This window comes from Equus przewalskii, chromosome 14 (genome assembly GCF_037783145.1).
Source record: "Equus przewalskii isolate Varuska chromosome 14, EquPr2, whole genome shotgun sequence".
Lineage (NCBI taxonomy): Eukaryota > Metazoa > Chordata > Mammalia > Perissodactyla > Equidae > Equus > Equus przewalskii.
The window spans coordinates 83,430,908-83,445,710 of NC_091844.1; the positions used below are offsets into that span (position 1 = coordinate 83,430,908).

General features: G+C 44.9%; 1 protein-coding gene across 8 annotated transcripts in view; it reads left to right on the forward strand.

Moving 5' to 3' along the window:
- The window catches only part of ADAM17 (ADAM metallopeptidase domain 17), a 55,885-nt gene extending 41,120 nt beyond the window's left edge, over positions 1 to 14,765 (forward strand). For 7 of the 8 annotated variants that reach the window (XM_070573263.1, XM_070573267.1, XM_070573264.1 and 4 more), the window contains 8 exons: positions 3,332 to 3,531; positions 4,445 to 4,548; positions 6,539 to 6,673; positions 8,501 to 8,631; positions 9,708 to 9,786; positions 10,554 to 10,642; positions 12,329 to 12,379; positions 12,920 to 14,765. In XM_070573263.1, the coding sequence (XP_070429364.1) occupies positions 3,332 to 3,531; positions 4,445 to 4,548; positions 6,539 to 6,673; positions 8,501 to 8,631; positions 9,708 to 9,786; positions 10,554 to 10,642; positions 12,329 to 12,379; positions 12,920 to 13,270 (1,140 nt within the window). In that variant the 3' untranslated portion in view covers positions 13,271 to 14,765. The remainder of the gene's footprint in view (positions 1 to 3,331; positions 3,532 to 4,444; positions 4,549 to 6,538; positions 6,674 to 8,500; positions 8,632 to 9,707; positions 9,787 to 10,553; positions 10,643 to 12,328; positions 12,380 to 12,919) is intronic. The other variant, XM_070573265.1, reaches the window with a different exon arrangement.
- The last annotated feature ends 38 nt before the right edge of the window (positions 14,766 to 14,803 follow it).

Genomic DNA, 14,803 nt, shown 5'->3' on the forward strand with positions numbered 1-14,803 from the left:
GAAAAAGATCTCAAGAACTCAATCCCATTCACGATTGCAACAAAAAGAATAAAATACCTTGGGATAAATTTAACCAAGGAAGTGAAAGATCTATGCAACGAAAACTACAAGACCTTCTTGAAAGAAATCGACAACAACATAAAGAGATGGAAAGACATTCCATGCACATGGATTGGAAGAATAAACATAGTTAAAATGTCCATACTACCTAAAGCAATCTACAGATTCAACGCTATCCCAATCAGAATTCCAATGTCATTCTTTACAGAAATTGAACAAAGAATCCTAAAATTCATATGGGGCAGCAAAAGACCCCAAATTGCTAAAGCAATCCTGCGAAAGAAGAACAAAGCTGGAGGCATCACAATCCCTGACTTCAAAACATACTACAAAGCTACAGTAATCAAAACAGCATGGTACTGGTACAAAAACAGATGCACAGATCAATGGAACAGAATTGAAAGCCCAGAAATAAAACCACACATCTATGGACGGCTAATCTTTGACAAAGGAGCTGAGGGCCTACAATGGAGGAAAGAAAGTCTCTTCAACAAATGGTGCTGGGAAAACTGGACAGCCACATGTAAAAGAATGAAAATCAACCATTCTTTTTCACCATTCACTAAAATAAACTCAAAATGGATCAAAGACCTAAAGATTAGGCCTGAAACAATAAGTCTTCTAGAAGAGAATATCGGCAGTACACTCTTTGACATCAGCTTCTAAAGAATCTTTTCGGACACCATAACCCCTCACATGAGGGAAACAATAGAAAGAATAAACAAATGGGACTTCTTCAGACTAAAGAGCTTCTTCAAGGCAAGGGAAAACAGGATTGAAACAAAAAAACAGCCCACTAAATGGGAAAAAATATTCACAAGTTATTTATCCGACAAAGGGTTAATCTCCATAATATAGGAAGAACTCACACAACTCAAAAATAAAAAATCAAACAACCCAATTACAAAATGGGCAGGGGACATGAACAGACATTTCTCCAAAGAAGATATACGGATGGCCAATAGACACATGAAAAGATGCTCATCATCACTAATCATCAGGGAAATGCAAATCAAAACTACACTAAGATATCACCTTACACCTGTTAGAATGGCAAAAATATCCAAAACCAAGAGTGACAAATGTTGGAGAGGCTGTGGAGAAAAGGGAACCCTCATACACTGTTGGTGGGAATGCAAACTGGTGCAGCCACTATGGAAAACAGTGTGGAGATTCCTCAAAAAGTTAAGAATAGAAATTCCTTATGACCCAGCCATCCCACTGCTGGGTATCTATCATAAGAACCTGAAATCAGCAATTCTAAAAGTCCCATGCACCCCTATGTTCATCGCAGCATTATTCACAATAGCCACGTCACGGAACCAACCTAAGTGCCCAGCAACTGATGATTGGATAAAGAAGATGTGGTATATATATATATATATATATATATATATATATATATATATATACACACAATGGAATAGTACTCAGCCGTGAAAAAGGACAAAGTTGTCGCATTCACAACAACATGGATAGACCTTGAGGGTATTATGTTGAGTGAAATAAGCCAGACAGAGAAAGACGAACTCTGTATGACTCCACTCATAGGTGGTAGTTAACATGGACAAAGAGAACTGATCGGTGGTTGCCAGGGGAAAGGGGGATGGGGGGAGGGCACTAGGGTGAAGTGGTGTACCTACAACATGACTAATAATGATGCACAACTGTAATTTCACAAGGATGTTAACTTTCATAACCTTAATAAAAACAAACAAAAAAAACACCACCAAAAAGACTGTGGGAGCAGAGGGAGAGTGATGAGGATATAGATGAGCCCTGAAGCCCTCAGTTGAAGCTGGTCAGGGGCCTGTGGGCATTTCCAGTACCATTCTGTCTGCTTCATAGGTGTGTGACCATTTCTGTAATAAAAAGTTGTGAAATGTGGCGAGGAAAAAGAAATTTAAACAGCCGCCTAGGGCTAGTGGCTGCCACATCGGACGGTGCCGCTCTAGTTGGGAGCCACTTGTTCTGGGTTATGAGCTTGGTGGCAGTACTTCGGGGGAACTGTTTACCCTGCACACTCTTCAGCTTACAAGTTCTCCCCAGTGAAATTTTCCTGATGTGCGAACTTGCTAATGAGAATGGAGCCTGGCCAGAGCCATGTCTTTCTGGAGCTCCTAGTCTGTCACTGAAGAGCAGTTTATCCATCTATTTATTTTGTCCTGAGCACATGGTATTTAGTGTGGTTTCTCATAGTTTGGTTTACTCAAGTAGCAGTTCCCTTGTCAAAAGATAGTGGACATCTTCTAATCTACATTTTAAATGAATTCCTTAATAAAAATGTTTTTAACTAGATAAAAAGGTCTGCAGGACAAAAATAAGCTGGTTCCTTGACCTGTAAAGACAGGGCCTGGCACCTTCCACCAGATAAGCTGCCAGAAGTGACATGGCCCGGGCCTTGCTGTGAGCAGACTGCTTTGGAGATTGTGAGCTCTTAGAAAGGCGGATTGGCGGGGAGAGGTGGGTGTGGTGGGGGTGCGCAGAGAAGGCAGGGGTCTTCAGGGAGTGCAGAGGCACGAAACCGAGAGGTCACGGGGTCACGTTCCCTTAGCCCTCGTCGGGGGTCCAGCTGCTGGGGGTGTGACTACTAACTTAATGAAGAGGTTGTCTTAGCGGTTCAGTGTGAGTTGAATTCTTTAGCACCTGATCTCCAGAATGAACCGACAAAATTGAGTTCATGAGTCTCTAATGCTAGTGAATAAATCCAGCAAAACACTGCCTGAGGCCTAGACTAAAAATAACCAGGCCCCTTAAACATCTTTACTATAAAAATACAATGGGAGATCCTTTTTTAAAAGTTCAGTTAGTATCTCTGTTTGGGTTGATGAGGTCTTTGATATCATTCTGAAAGTCATCCTCTTGATGTCTGGTTCAGTGCTCCCAGCACCTTTGGAGGGTGGTAACGAAAACTACCCAGTTTTTCCTTCTTCTGTGGGGGAAACCTCGTTCTCGCTACTGTGTCTGTCTTTGTGTCTCCTTTACAATTCACACAGCACACTTCACTTCTGACGCTGCTGGTCACCAAACGTGTGGAGGTTTTTCTCCATACCAAGCGATTCTCTGCGACACCAGCTGGCTGTCCTACAGGTTAACTCAATTCTGACACTCTCTTGCCAGAGATAGCTTCGGGTCCCACAGGTTAAGGGCTTGGTCCCACAAGACTGTGGCTTTCACATTAAGAGTTTGTCCCTAGAGAAGCAACAGAAACACGACATGGGAATGAATTTTTACGTTATTTTGGTCCCTCTGTGGCCTTTTTTCTCCTAAGATGTTTTCAAACTGCAGTAAGCAGTCCATCTATAAGACCATTGAAAGTAAGGCCCAGGAGTGTTTTCAAGAACGCAGCAACAAGGTGTGTGGGAACTCCCGAGTAGACGAAGGAGAGGAGTGCGATCCCGGCATCATGTACCTGAACAACGACACCTGTTGCAACAGTGACTGCACGTTGAAGCCGGGCGTGCAGTGCAGGTGAGAGACGCCAACAAGGGCTCCAGGTGACAGCACATTGGAGACGCAGGGGCTTTAGAATCAATTAGAGGGTGTGTGTGCGCACGTCGTGTGTGTGTTTTGCGTCTTCCATTTTGCCCTTTGTAGCAAGAAAAAAGTTTTCTGGAAAGCAGTTTGACATTATGTAACAAAATCCTAAATCTTGCGTATTCTTTGATACAGTGATGTCACAGTTCAAAGAATCTTTCCTGAGGAAACAGAGATGTACAAAATATGATTTAACAGGCTGTCTATGGCTATGTTCTTTTATAATAACGAAATATTGGAAGTAATCAAAATGACCGTCCTGGGATATAAATGAATTGTTGTGTATCCATGCAATAGCATAGTTTGTAGAATACTGTTTAATGACATAAACTAAATGTGGAGGAGGCAGCGTACAGATTAGAAGGTGCCTATATTTGCATTTTCATGTCCATGGATAGACCAGTGCCTGGCTTGGAAGTAGAGGGGAGAGCTAGTTTACGGTGAACAGCGGATTTAACCGGATACCGTGCATACTAGTATCGTAAATACTGATAGGGAGTGGGCTCCGGCTGCCTAGTGTCCTATCCGTTGATTGCCTTACAGGCCTGTGTCTTTTTTTTTTTTTAATTACTGTGTTCAATTAATGTAAACCAAGGACATGAAGATGTTTTAAAGCCCAGTCTGTTGGACCGCTCTGCTTGCTCTCTGCACTGCTGCTGCCTGACTGCACGTTAGGAAGGGCACATGGAGAGCACGCAGGTGGCCGTAGCACCTGGGAAGTCTGGTTATGAGGAGTGGCGGCCAGCCGGGAGACCTTCCCTTGCGGCTTCAGGGCCCTGTTATGTGACTATACTGTTTGCTGTGGGCTGTCGTTTGACTTGAACTGTCCCTGTCTGCTCTTCTTCAGTGACAGGAACAGTCCTTGCTGTAAAAACTGTCAGTTCGAGACTGCCCAGAAGAAGTGCCAGGAGGCCATTAACGCCACCTGCAAAGGCGTGTCGTACTGCACAGGTATGCCCTCCTGTCGGCTCTCTGTGAATACTTGGCTCACGTGTGTGTGTGTTTGAAAGCAAGATTATGTTTTGTTCAGATAAAAACAACCCTTTTTTACCTCAAGTGTGGAGTTGATTGCGCTCTTAGTTTGTGGCACACTTGTCTTTGGTCTCTGCAGGACCCATGATTGTTTCTTCTCATTTCTTCCGCTGTCATTCACCTCACTCCCATCACTTCCATTCTCCTTTCCCTCATAGGATCTCTTCTCATGTGTTGAATATTTGTGTGGGTGTGTGTATATATCCTTGAAAGATAATGTGTTCTTTTGTGTATAGGTGTGATTTTAACATGTTAAAATGATATTTCTGCCTTAGAAGTCTTTAAAGTGAATGCCCTGCTTTTACAGATCATCTCTTTTGTGCTGTGTCTCTCTGTGTCTGGATCCACCTCCTAGTTGGGCACATGTGGTTTACTGTATTCTGCTTCTCTGTTCACCATGCGATAGCTGCTTGGATTCCCTTTGTCGCGGATAGGACTGTGTGCGTCACACACCCTCATACATATCCTTTGGGTGCTGTCAGGGTGTCCTGGGTGCACATGGCGGAGTGGAGTTGCCTAGTTGCGGAGGGAGGCACTCCAGTGGGCTCTAGGACAGGAGCACTGGTTTGTCGGTGCCACCGTTAGTGCCTGTGGGTTCTTGTATTCTGATGTTCTTGTCAGCACTCTCTATTATCCACTTGTCTTATTTTTTGCCCGTCTGGTGAGTTTAAAGTTATTTCTCATCCTTATTTACATTTTTCTTGAACATCTGTTTATATTTGTTAGCTATTCAGATTTCTTCTCTTGTGAATAGCTAGTTCATATATTTGGTCCATTTTTTTTTTATTTTTTTATTTTTTTTATTAATGTTATGATAGATTACAACCTTGTGAGATTTCAGTTGTACATTTTTGTTAGTCATGTTGTGGGTACACCACTTCCCCCTTTGTGCCCTCCCCCCACCCCCCCTTTTCCCTGGTAACCACCGATCAGATCTCCTTGTCAATATACTAACTTCCACCTATGAGTGGAGTCATACAGAGTTCATCTTTCTCTGACTGGCTTATTTCACTTAACATAATACTCTCGAGGTCCATCCACGTTGCTGTGATTTGGTCCATTTTTAAAAATTGGGTTTCATGTGTTTTTGTTATTACTGATTTGGAGGAATTCTTGTATAATAATCAGTTTAGTGTAAACATTGCATACACCTTCATCCTAGCTGTTCTCCTTCTTGGAGCAATAATCTTTCATTTTAATGTAATCAAGTCTGTCATTTTGTGGTATGTGTGTCTATTTTTTTGAATTGTGGATGGTTACAAAGATATTTTCCACAGCTGCTTCTATTAGCTTCACAGTCTTACCTGTTACATTTTGGGCTGTAATCCATCTGGAGCTCATCTTTAAACCGCCTGTGTTAATTGGCCGGATCTTCTGTGGTTCCGTCAGTTGTCCTTAGACATTTCAGAGCTGCATTAGTAGGTACGTTCCTGGACGTAGGCTCTCCGTCTTCTTCATCTGCTATTCCTTTACCAGTGTATACTGTTCCTTTTTGACCCTTGTGGGGTTTTTTGACTTAAATTGTTTTATTTAATATTCAGTTTGCCATCCTATTTTTTGTGTTCCTCTTTGTCTGCTGTATCTATGTTCTTACCTTTTTCTGTCTTCCTGTCTGCTTTGGTTGTAACAGCGTTAGTGAGATATAATTGACATACCTGACCATTCCCCCATTTAAAGTGTACACTTCAGTCGTTTTTAATGTGTTCACATTTGTGCAAACACCACCACAGTCAACTTTAGAACCTTTTCATCCCCTCAAAAAGAAACCTGTACCTTAATCTACGTGCTCTGTCTGTGGGTTTGCCTACTCTGGAGGCGAGGTGCTCCCCTTTGTGAGAATCGGTGCAGCTCGCCCCAGAACTGGTGGCTGTGACTCGTCGTGACCTGCATGCTCGCTATGTGCTTCCAGGGAACAGCAGTGAATGCCCCCCGCCCGGAAATGCTGCAGATGACACCGTGTGCTTGGATCTTGGCAAGTGTAAAGACGGGAAGTGTGTTCCCTTCTGTGAGAGGGAGCAGCAGCTGGAGTCCTGTGCGTGTAACGGTGAGCGCATGGCTGTGCCGCATCCTTGCGGCAGGGGAAACGGCCTGTGTCTGCCGGGCTCCCTCCCTCCACTTGGGGGCTCGGTAGTGTCAGCTGCTCACTGCTGCTCAGGGCAGTGGTGAGAACCCAGCAGTGTGGACACAGACCTCTCTGGATTCAGATCCTGGCTCCTCCACTGTGTCTGTGGAAACTGTCCTGTTGCTCTTCCTTCTTGCTGTGTTTGCAGACCATGTGGCAGGCTTAGGGGTCGGGGGGGAGGTTGTGTTGTGGTTGTGGGCAGGTGGAGGTTTGTCTTCACCTTCCTTCCCTCATGTCATACACTCCATGAAAGCAGGAGGAGCTGTCTGAGTTCACTGGCAGTGAACTAGGACACGCTCCTTTAAGACTCCAGCCAGAGAGAGCTCAGCCTAGGATCTGACTGACTGTCATGAGGTTTGCCATCTTCGGCAGTGCTAGGCCTGCTGCCCTCTGCTCCCTGCCACGTGCCTGGGTCAGGGGCCTCACTTAGTGATGGTTGGTGACATCATTCTGGCCTCTCAGACATTCATCCTCAGGTTTCCACACTATCTTTGGAACCCCTGGGTCCACGTAGAGGATAGAGGAAGGGGCCTCAGGGACTGACTGGGCTCTGAGCTTCCCACCCCATCTCAGAGAGAATTCTGTTGCTTTCCAAACAAAAACCCCAGAATCAAAACCGTGGGGTTGGGAACCTGCCGTCTGTGCATCAGTGGAGTGGGTGGCCCTTCCCGGTGGAGTAACACGTAAATGAAGATAACACAGTGGATGCCGGATCAGTGATTGAGTGAGTGGCAGGAGGCTTGTGTCCCTGGAAGGCACATAGTAAATGCCCAGGAAATGCTTGATAAATGAATGCACATGGAAAGGATTTTGTTTTCCGTTTAAGGTGGTTTTGCTCATTTTTTGTGTTCTAGTTGATTTCAGTTTCTCCGACATATAAATATGGACATTCCCTGGTCAGTAAAGACTGCCCCCTGAGTCACACTGCCAGTGGGCTTCTGGGCATTTGCCGTTCCTGTGTGCCAGACGGCTCATTTGATGCCCTCCCGTTTCCTGTTGCCCCCTGAGCTGGCGGAGGTTGGTCTTGATCGAGGGTGGTGGTGTGCTTAGGCTGCGGCAGGCCCCTCAGTTCCTCACTGGCAGCGCGGCAGTTCTGTCCCAGCCGTGGTGGCTCTCGCTGGAGCCTCGGCTCCCCAGGGTGTACTTGAAACTCAGAAGCCAAGGATTGAAATCAGTAGTGTAGTAAGAATCTTGGGACAAAGGGAAACATTAAGCATTATGAAGGATTTGAAATAGAATAATTTGGCTTTTAATCTATTAAAGAAAGGAAACTTTCTGTGTAAATTGTTTTTACGTTGCCCTCTCTGAGGGCTGAGGAGCGTGAACTCAAAAGTTATTTCTTAGGAGTGATATGGATAGTATTAACTATTGAAATAAAACCCAAGTGCAGGGGCCAGCCCGGTGGCGCAGTGGTTAAGAGGGCATGTTCCACGTCTACGGCCCGGGGTTTGCCGGTTTGGATCGCAGATACAGACACGGCGCTGCTTGTCAAGCTGCACTGTGGCAGGCATCCGCATATAAAGTAGAGGAAGATGGGCACGGATGTTACTCGGGGCCAGTCTTCCTCAGCAAAAAGAGGAGGATTGGTGGCAGATGTTAGCTCAGGGCTAATCTTCCTCAAAAAAGAAAAAAGAAAAAAACACGAGTGCAATTTCTTCCCCTTTGGGAGCACGGTAGGGAGATGAGAAGGGAAAGAGGAGAGGCGTGTGGCTAAGAAACTCCAGCTGTCAGTCACATTCTGTGTTTCAGAAACTGACAACTCGTGCAAGGTGTGCTGCAGGGACCCCTCAGGCCGCTGTGTGCCCTACGTTGACGCTGAACAAAAGAACCTGTTTTTGAGGAAAGGAAAGCCTTGTACAGTAGGATTTTGTGACATGAATGTGAGTATTTATGTACAGCTTTTTCTGTAACAGCCAGATGGGAAGTTTTTATATTGTAAATACTTGATTTAGCAAATAGAAGGAAATCAAAACCCAAATGCTGCTGTGTCTGTCTTTTTTTTTTTTTTAAAGATTGGCACCTGGGCTAACAACTGTTGCCAATTTTTTTTTCCTGCTTTTTCTCCCCAAATCCTCCCAGTACATAGTTGTATGTTTTAGTTGTGGGTCCCTCTAGTTGTGGCATGTGGGAGGCCACCTCAGCATGGCTTGATGAGTGGTGTCATGTCTGCGCCCAGGATCCAACCCAGTGAAACCCTGGGCCGCCACAGCAGAGCGCAGGACCCCTGCCATGTCTTTCTGACCCACTGTTTGTTCTCGTGTCAGAGTCTGGTTAAGTGTGTGTGGGTGCCTGAGAGGGAGAGGCCAGGTGCTCTTGGGAGCCTGGAGCACACTCCCTCCAGAGCAGGGGCCCTGGGTCCAGAGACTGGGCAGGGCCTTGGGGGGACTTTTTGGTAAAGTTGATTGGTTTTAGGTGGTGAGTCTTGTTTGGTTTTCCACGCTAATTATAAAATTGACTAAGATTGTGGAATTGCAAGTTTTGAATCTGAAACAGGTGCTGATTGAATAGGAAAGACCCAGAAACACTTTACTCACCTAAGCCAGACCCTTTTGTTCTCTTCCAACAAAGTGGGATTGAGGCAGTCGTGGAAGAGGATGTCAGGGTAGAGAGGCTGCTCCAGGCGGGCTGGCGGTGTTCTTCCTGTCCACTTTGTGTGTGTGTGATCAGTATGTCCTGACTGGAATGCCCCATCTTTAACAAACTGGTTTTCTCGAATTTTGTCTCCTGGTAATTCTAAGTTCACTTATAAAAACTGACTAATTGTGGAAGTGTCAATGACAGTGTATCCTACTTTCTTAGGTACTCATTACACTTAAATTATTGCCCTCAGTCAAAGATGGGTCCTCTAGATGTTTGGTTTTAATGAAGCCCTTTTCTTATCAATTATTTTTATAAAGCCACATTACTTCTAAATGCATTGCTTTTGGGAGTAATGCTGCCTGTTTTCTGTTCATAGGGCAAATGTGAGAAACGAGTACAGGACGTCATTGAGCGATTTTGGGACTTCATTGACCAACTGAGCATCAATACTTTTGGTAGGTGATTTCCCCAGGTAATTATTTGCTTAGAAATTAGCTGACTTTGGTGATGACGTTAGAAAAGTGTGGTGTCAGACTTGATATCCTCTGATCCTGGGGTAGAGGATGGAAATAGTCACTGCTTTTGTTTTGAAATAGCTTTGTTGGCTAAAATAAAATGGACCCATTATAGGTCTGCTCCTGTCTAGGATGATGCCCAGATTTTCAGACAAGGAAAGTCAATACTGAGTCAAAATATTGGCTTCCTTCTTCACTAAAAAATGAACACGTGACAGCCTAAGTGTGGTTCAGTCCTATAGACTGTAAATCTGAATCTTGTTTGATGTAAGAATCATTTATTTAAAAGTGGGCCTCAGATTTTGCAGAAGCAAGGACGTATTGTGTCCTCTAGGGTACATAATTGAGAGTTTAGTCACAAAAATAATACCCAGATAGTAACAACACTGTCGTCGTACGCATTGTTACTAGTAGTAGCCTTCTGTTGATCGTCCATTGACACCATTACTTCAGGGGTCCTGGTGAGCACCCTGTGATTTAATCTGTTCTTCTCGACGAGTGTATCAGGGCTATTTCTGGAAAAGCACCGTGGCGTGGGGAGGTGGTTAGATCTAGCGTAGGTGGCGTAGACACTCCTTTCAGTACTGCGTCAGTTTATTCTAGCCGGCGATCTGTGGCATTTGACCCAATGGTAATACACTAAGAACGTTTAATTTTAGATTTCTAAAGTACTTGATCAAGACATTCACTGTTTGGAATTGTTACAGGGAAGTTTTTAGCAGACAACATCGTAGGTTCCGTCCTGGTTTTCTCCTTGATATTTTGGATTCCTTTCAGCATTCTTGTCCATTGTGTGGTAAGTCACAATTTTTAAGTAATGAAACATTTTATTAAAATTTTGAGCAACTCCAACCATATAACCTTTAGAAAATATGAAATCTGTTCTTAGCAAAATCTGATCTGATGTTTTCAGTGACACTTTTTTGGTGTTATCCCAAGGATTTAAAAAAATGTAAAAAAAAAAAAAAAATCTAATGGTCTTTTGTTTTTCTAACAGTCTTTTAGAAGAATTTACTCTTTGTGTGTGGATGTTTTTTTCTCATGTATAATTTCTGAGGAATTTTGTACTTCTAAGCACAGGAGACTAACTGGATTTGTCTAGGACCTCTGATAAGGGAAGCTTCTAAATGAGCATTTTCAGGCTGATTTTGTTATAATAGAGCAAATATCAAACGTCAGCATTCCAAAGATGGTGCCCTGTGCCACAGAGATTCTTGGCATGACCGTATAGGGTATTCAGGGCCTTCCGATTAATAAGTGAGCAATCTTTTTGATTCTTGTTCAAAATGAGTAACAGCTAACAAGTTGAATTGGGCTGTGTCTGAGGACCTCCAGGTAGTTTATAAACTTGGGGCCCTTTTTCAAAAATTTTCTCAGAAATCTATTCCCCTTGCTTCTGTGGGAAAATGAGGATTTGTGTGCTGTAGAGATGAGGAATCAGACCCGGGCTTCCACGCTTGTCCTCTGAAACTCTTGCGCAATGCCCCTCATGTGAGCGCTTGGGAAGTTCCAGCTCAGCGGACTCGCGGGATCTTCACTGCCTCTGCCTCCGCTCCTTTCCCGCTGCCTTCTCTTGCCTGGGCCGTCTCACTGAGCGGCTTTTCCTCGGGGTGGTGAGCATGATGAGCACGGGGAAGAAGCTCTCTAGGGGGCAGTTCTGCTAAAGCAAAGCTGTGTTAAAGGCCACAGGGCTGAAGCTTCGGCCAGCGGCCGACAGTGCTGTTCATTACAGATGCTTTCACCTGAGTGAAAGTGACAGTGGAAGTTACGGTTGTGGACCATGAGGCCTGATCCTCGATTTCCAAGCAAAGCTGCTGCAGGAGGCAGGGCAGTGGCTTTTTTGTGACCAGAGAATATATTCAGGGCAGCCGGACTGGAAGCCTGGCCTAGATTCTTGGGCTCGGCCTCCTGCCATGCCCTTTGTCATCTGTTATATGGCAGGGACCAGGCAGCAGACAGAACTACGTGTTCAGCTTTCTGCAGATGTGTGATGGAGGGACTTGAGACCCTGTTCCTCTTACGTTTGGGCCATAGTAACTCTGGGACAGTTTGAGGCCAGTGCCGGCTGAGACTGCAAGCATGGCCCTCTGAGCCTTCCCACCAGCTGCCCTCCTGGTCAGCAGGGCCCTGTGTCCCCAGGGTCTGGACAGGGTCTGACCACTGAGCACACAGGGAGATGCTCTATTCTCCTGCCCACGAGGGAATGTCAGAAAGATAGCACTCAGCCGTGTCTATTTCCTTAATGCCAAAAGACATGATTCCTTCCTGTGCAAAGGGAACACTTCTAGGCTGGTGGCAGAGCTCCTTAAAGCTTACGTAAGAAATTCATTCTCCTCTACTGGCCCTGCTTCTACTTTCTGCCTCTCAAGTTCTAAGTGAGTTCTTCAGTTAATAATAGGAGGAGCCTGTAAGGAAAGCGCCTTTTCACAAACTGAATTGTTTGTACGAATGACCGTTTTCCCTGTGCTGCTTTTTTTCCTAGGATAAGAAACTGGATAAGCAGTATGAGTCTCTGTCTCTGTTTCACCCCAGTGTAAGTATACAGCACGGAAGAGCGTCATTGTCAGTCGCACTTTGAGACCCTGCTAGGCAGAGACCTTCAGCTGGCCACCCCAGCAAGACCCGCCAGCCTTTGCAGCTGTGCCTTCTTTGGCTGGTGGAAGGTCACTGCAGCAGGACGATCTAGGTCCGATATTAAGGTACATTCTTGTGACAACAGTGGCAATGAACTTGTTGCCTGCAGCTCTGTTGCCCAGATGGAGATTTAAGCAAAGGGGTGCTGCTGTGCCCCCCCCCAGCTGTGAGCGACTTGGCTTCTCGGCATGACTGACTTAGTGTAATATTTGAGATCTGTTCCTGTCTTGGGAACGTAACTTGATAGGGCTGTTTCTTATGAGTTCTGTTTTGGGTCTTCAAATGGCAAGTTGTCAGGACATGTGAAAGCTGACTGAGTCACTTCGAGGTTGAGGGCGCTCCTTGCAGCAGGGCTCAGCGCCGACCTCGGAAGACATCTGCGTGGTCAGGGCGGAGCTGTGGGACCTATGATTCACCTTTGACTTGCGTGTCTTTCCAGAATGTCGAAATGCTCAGCAGCATGGATTCAGCATCGGTTCGCATCATCAAGCCCTTTCCCGCCCCCCAGACCCCAGGCCGCCTGCAGCCCCTGCAGCCCGCCCCCGTGATCCCTTCGGTGCCTGTGGCTCCGAAACTGGACCACCAGCGGATGGACACCATCCAGGAGGACCCCAGCACAGACTCGCATGTGGATGAGGACGGCTTTGAGAAGGACCCCTTCCCAAATAGCAGCACAGCTGCCAAGTCGTTTGAGGATCTCACGGACCGTCCTGTGACGAGAAGTGAAAAGGCCTCGTCCTTTAAGCTGCAGCGTCAGAGTCGTGTTGACAGCAAAGAAACAGAGTGCTAGGTGAGGGAGCTGTCCTAAGCTCTCTGACTCAAGTGTGCAAAGTATTTCTATAGATCTGACCTAAAATCACTGCATATATTTTGTGAAGACTGGGGAGAAATAAGGAAGTGACCTCAGCAGCTGCTGCTCGTGTGTTCGGACTTCCTTCTCGTATGGAACACTTGTGTGGGTCGGCCCTTTTCCTTTTGGAGAGCTGAGGTGGAATCTAGCTTATTTTGAGGCTTTCAGGTTTTAGTTTTTTTGATCTTTAAAACATCCTTCAACCTGTGGTGCAAAAGCATAAAATACAGCTGGATTAGGTTATGAATATTTATGTTTTTGTAAATTAACCTTTTATATTGATAATAGCACTGATTAGGGAGATGATCAATTTTTTCTTTTTTATACACTGTAATGACCGGCTGAATATAATGAGGCATTTAGCAGTTACTTGTGAGGACAACTGGAACACAGAATGGATTTATTTATTTTTTGCCTTCAAGTAAAGACAAAGGAGATAAAATAGAGTTGTATGTTATCTCCAAAAGGTGTGTTCTGTTTCTAGGTTATTTCTCGGAGCTTTTAGCACCAGGGAGATTCACACATCTAAATTTAGGAATAATTTGGAGTAATCAGTTTCTTCTTAATTCTAAAATTCATACTTTCCAGAATTAAAACATTCTAACTTATAGTGAGGGTTACAAATAGTAGCCAAATTGAATTTACAGAATCCTGCCAACTGCTTAAGGCCCTGATTTGCTGGGCAGTTTCCTGTGTTTTGTATGTATCTTCATCTATCTCTAATACTGTAGCCATGCTCTTAAATTCACCATTCACAAAACCTAAACCGCTTCAAACCAAGAGAGTACGGTCGCCTCTTTTGAAACACTAGTGGCCAAGAGGGTACGTTGATCGTTTATCTCACCAGAAGAACGGGTGGTTTTCAATGGGCCGGGGTCTGCCGTGCTGGCCGGGGGGGTGTTGGGGAGAGTGCTGCCTCCCTTGGGCCTGGGGCTCTGTCCCCGCACAGACTGATTCTTAAAAACCCTTTCCGTGGCCCCGCAAGTGAACATCTGCATTATTCTTGCTTTCGCGCTTCAGGATTCTGGACGTCTGCATTTACTGTGTGAAGGATCAAATTCATCAGCATGAATTCCGATTTCCTGAAAATTATAGTTAAAACCTTTTTCCCCCTAAGTATGAAATGTGCTCACCAGCCAACACATTTTAACTGCGAGAACTTGTGAACTTCAAGGGTAATCAACCAAACCTGTGACATAGCGTCTTTTTCCTGAGGACGTTTGTTACACAGATACCTGTTACACTAATACTTGAACTTGTACCTTGTGGTATTTGCTGTCTTTTAACTAGTCACAATATTCTTATATTTTAGTTTCACTTTTGGAATCTGATTAAGGTGAGTGGGGTGTGTGGGTGTATGTGTGAGAGTGAAACAGTTCCCAGCTGGATGTAAGAAACATTTTTTTATAAAATTGTGACTTTTTTAAAAACAAAACTGTCTTTACGTTTTTTTCCGTTTATAGAGTTAAGCTG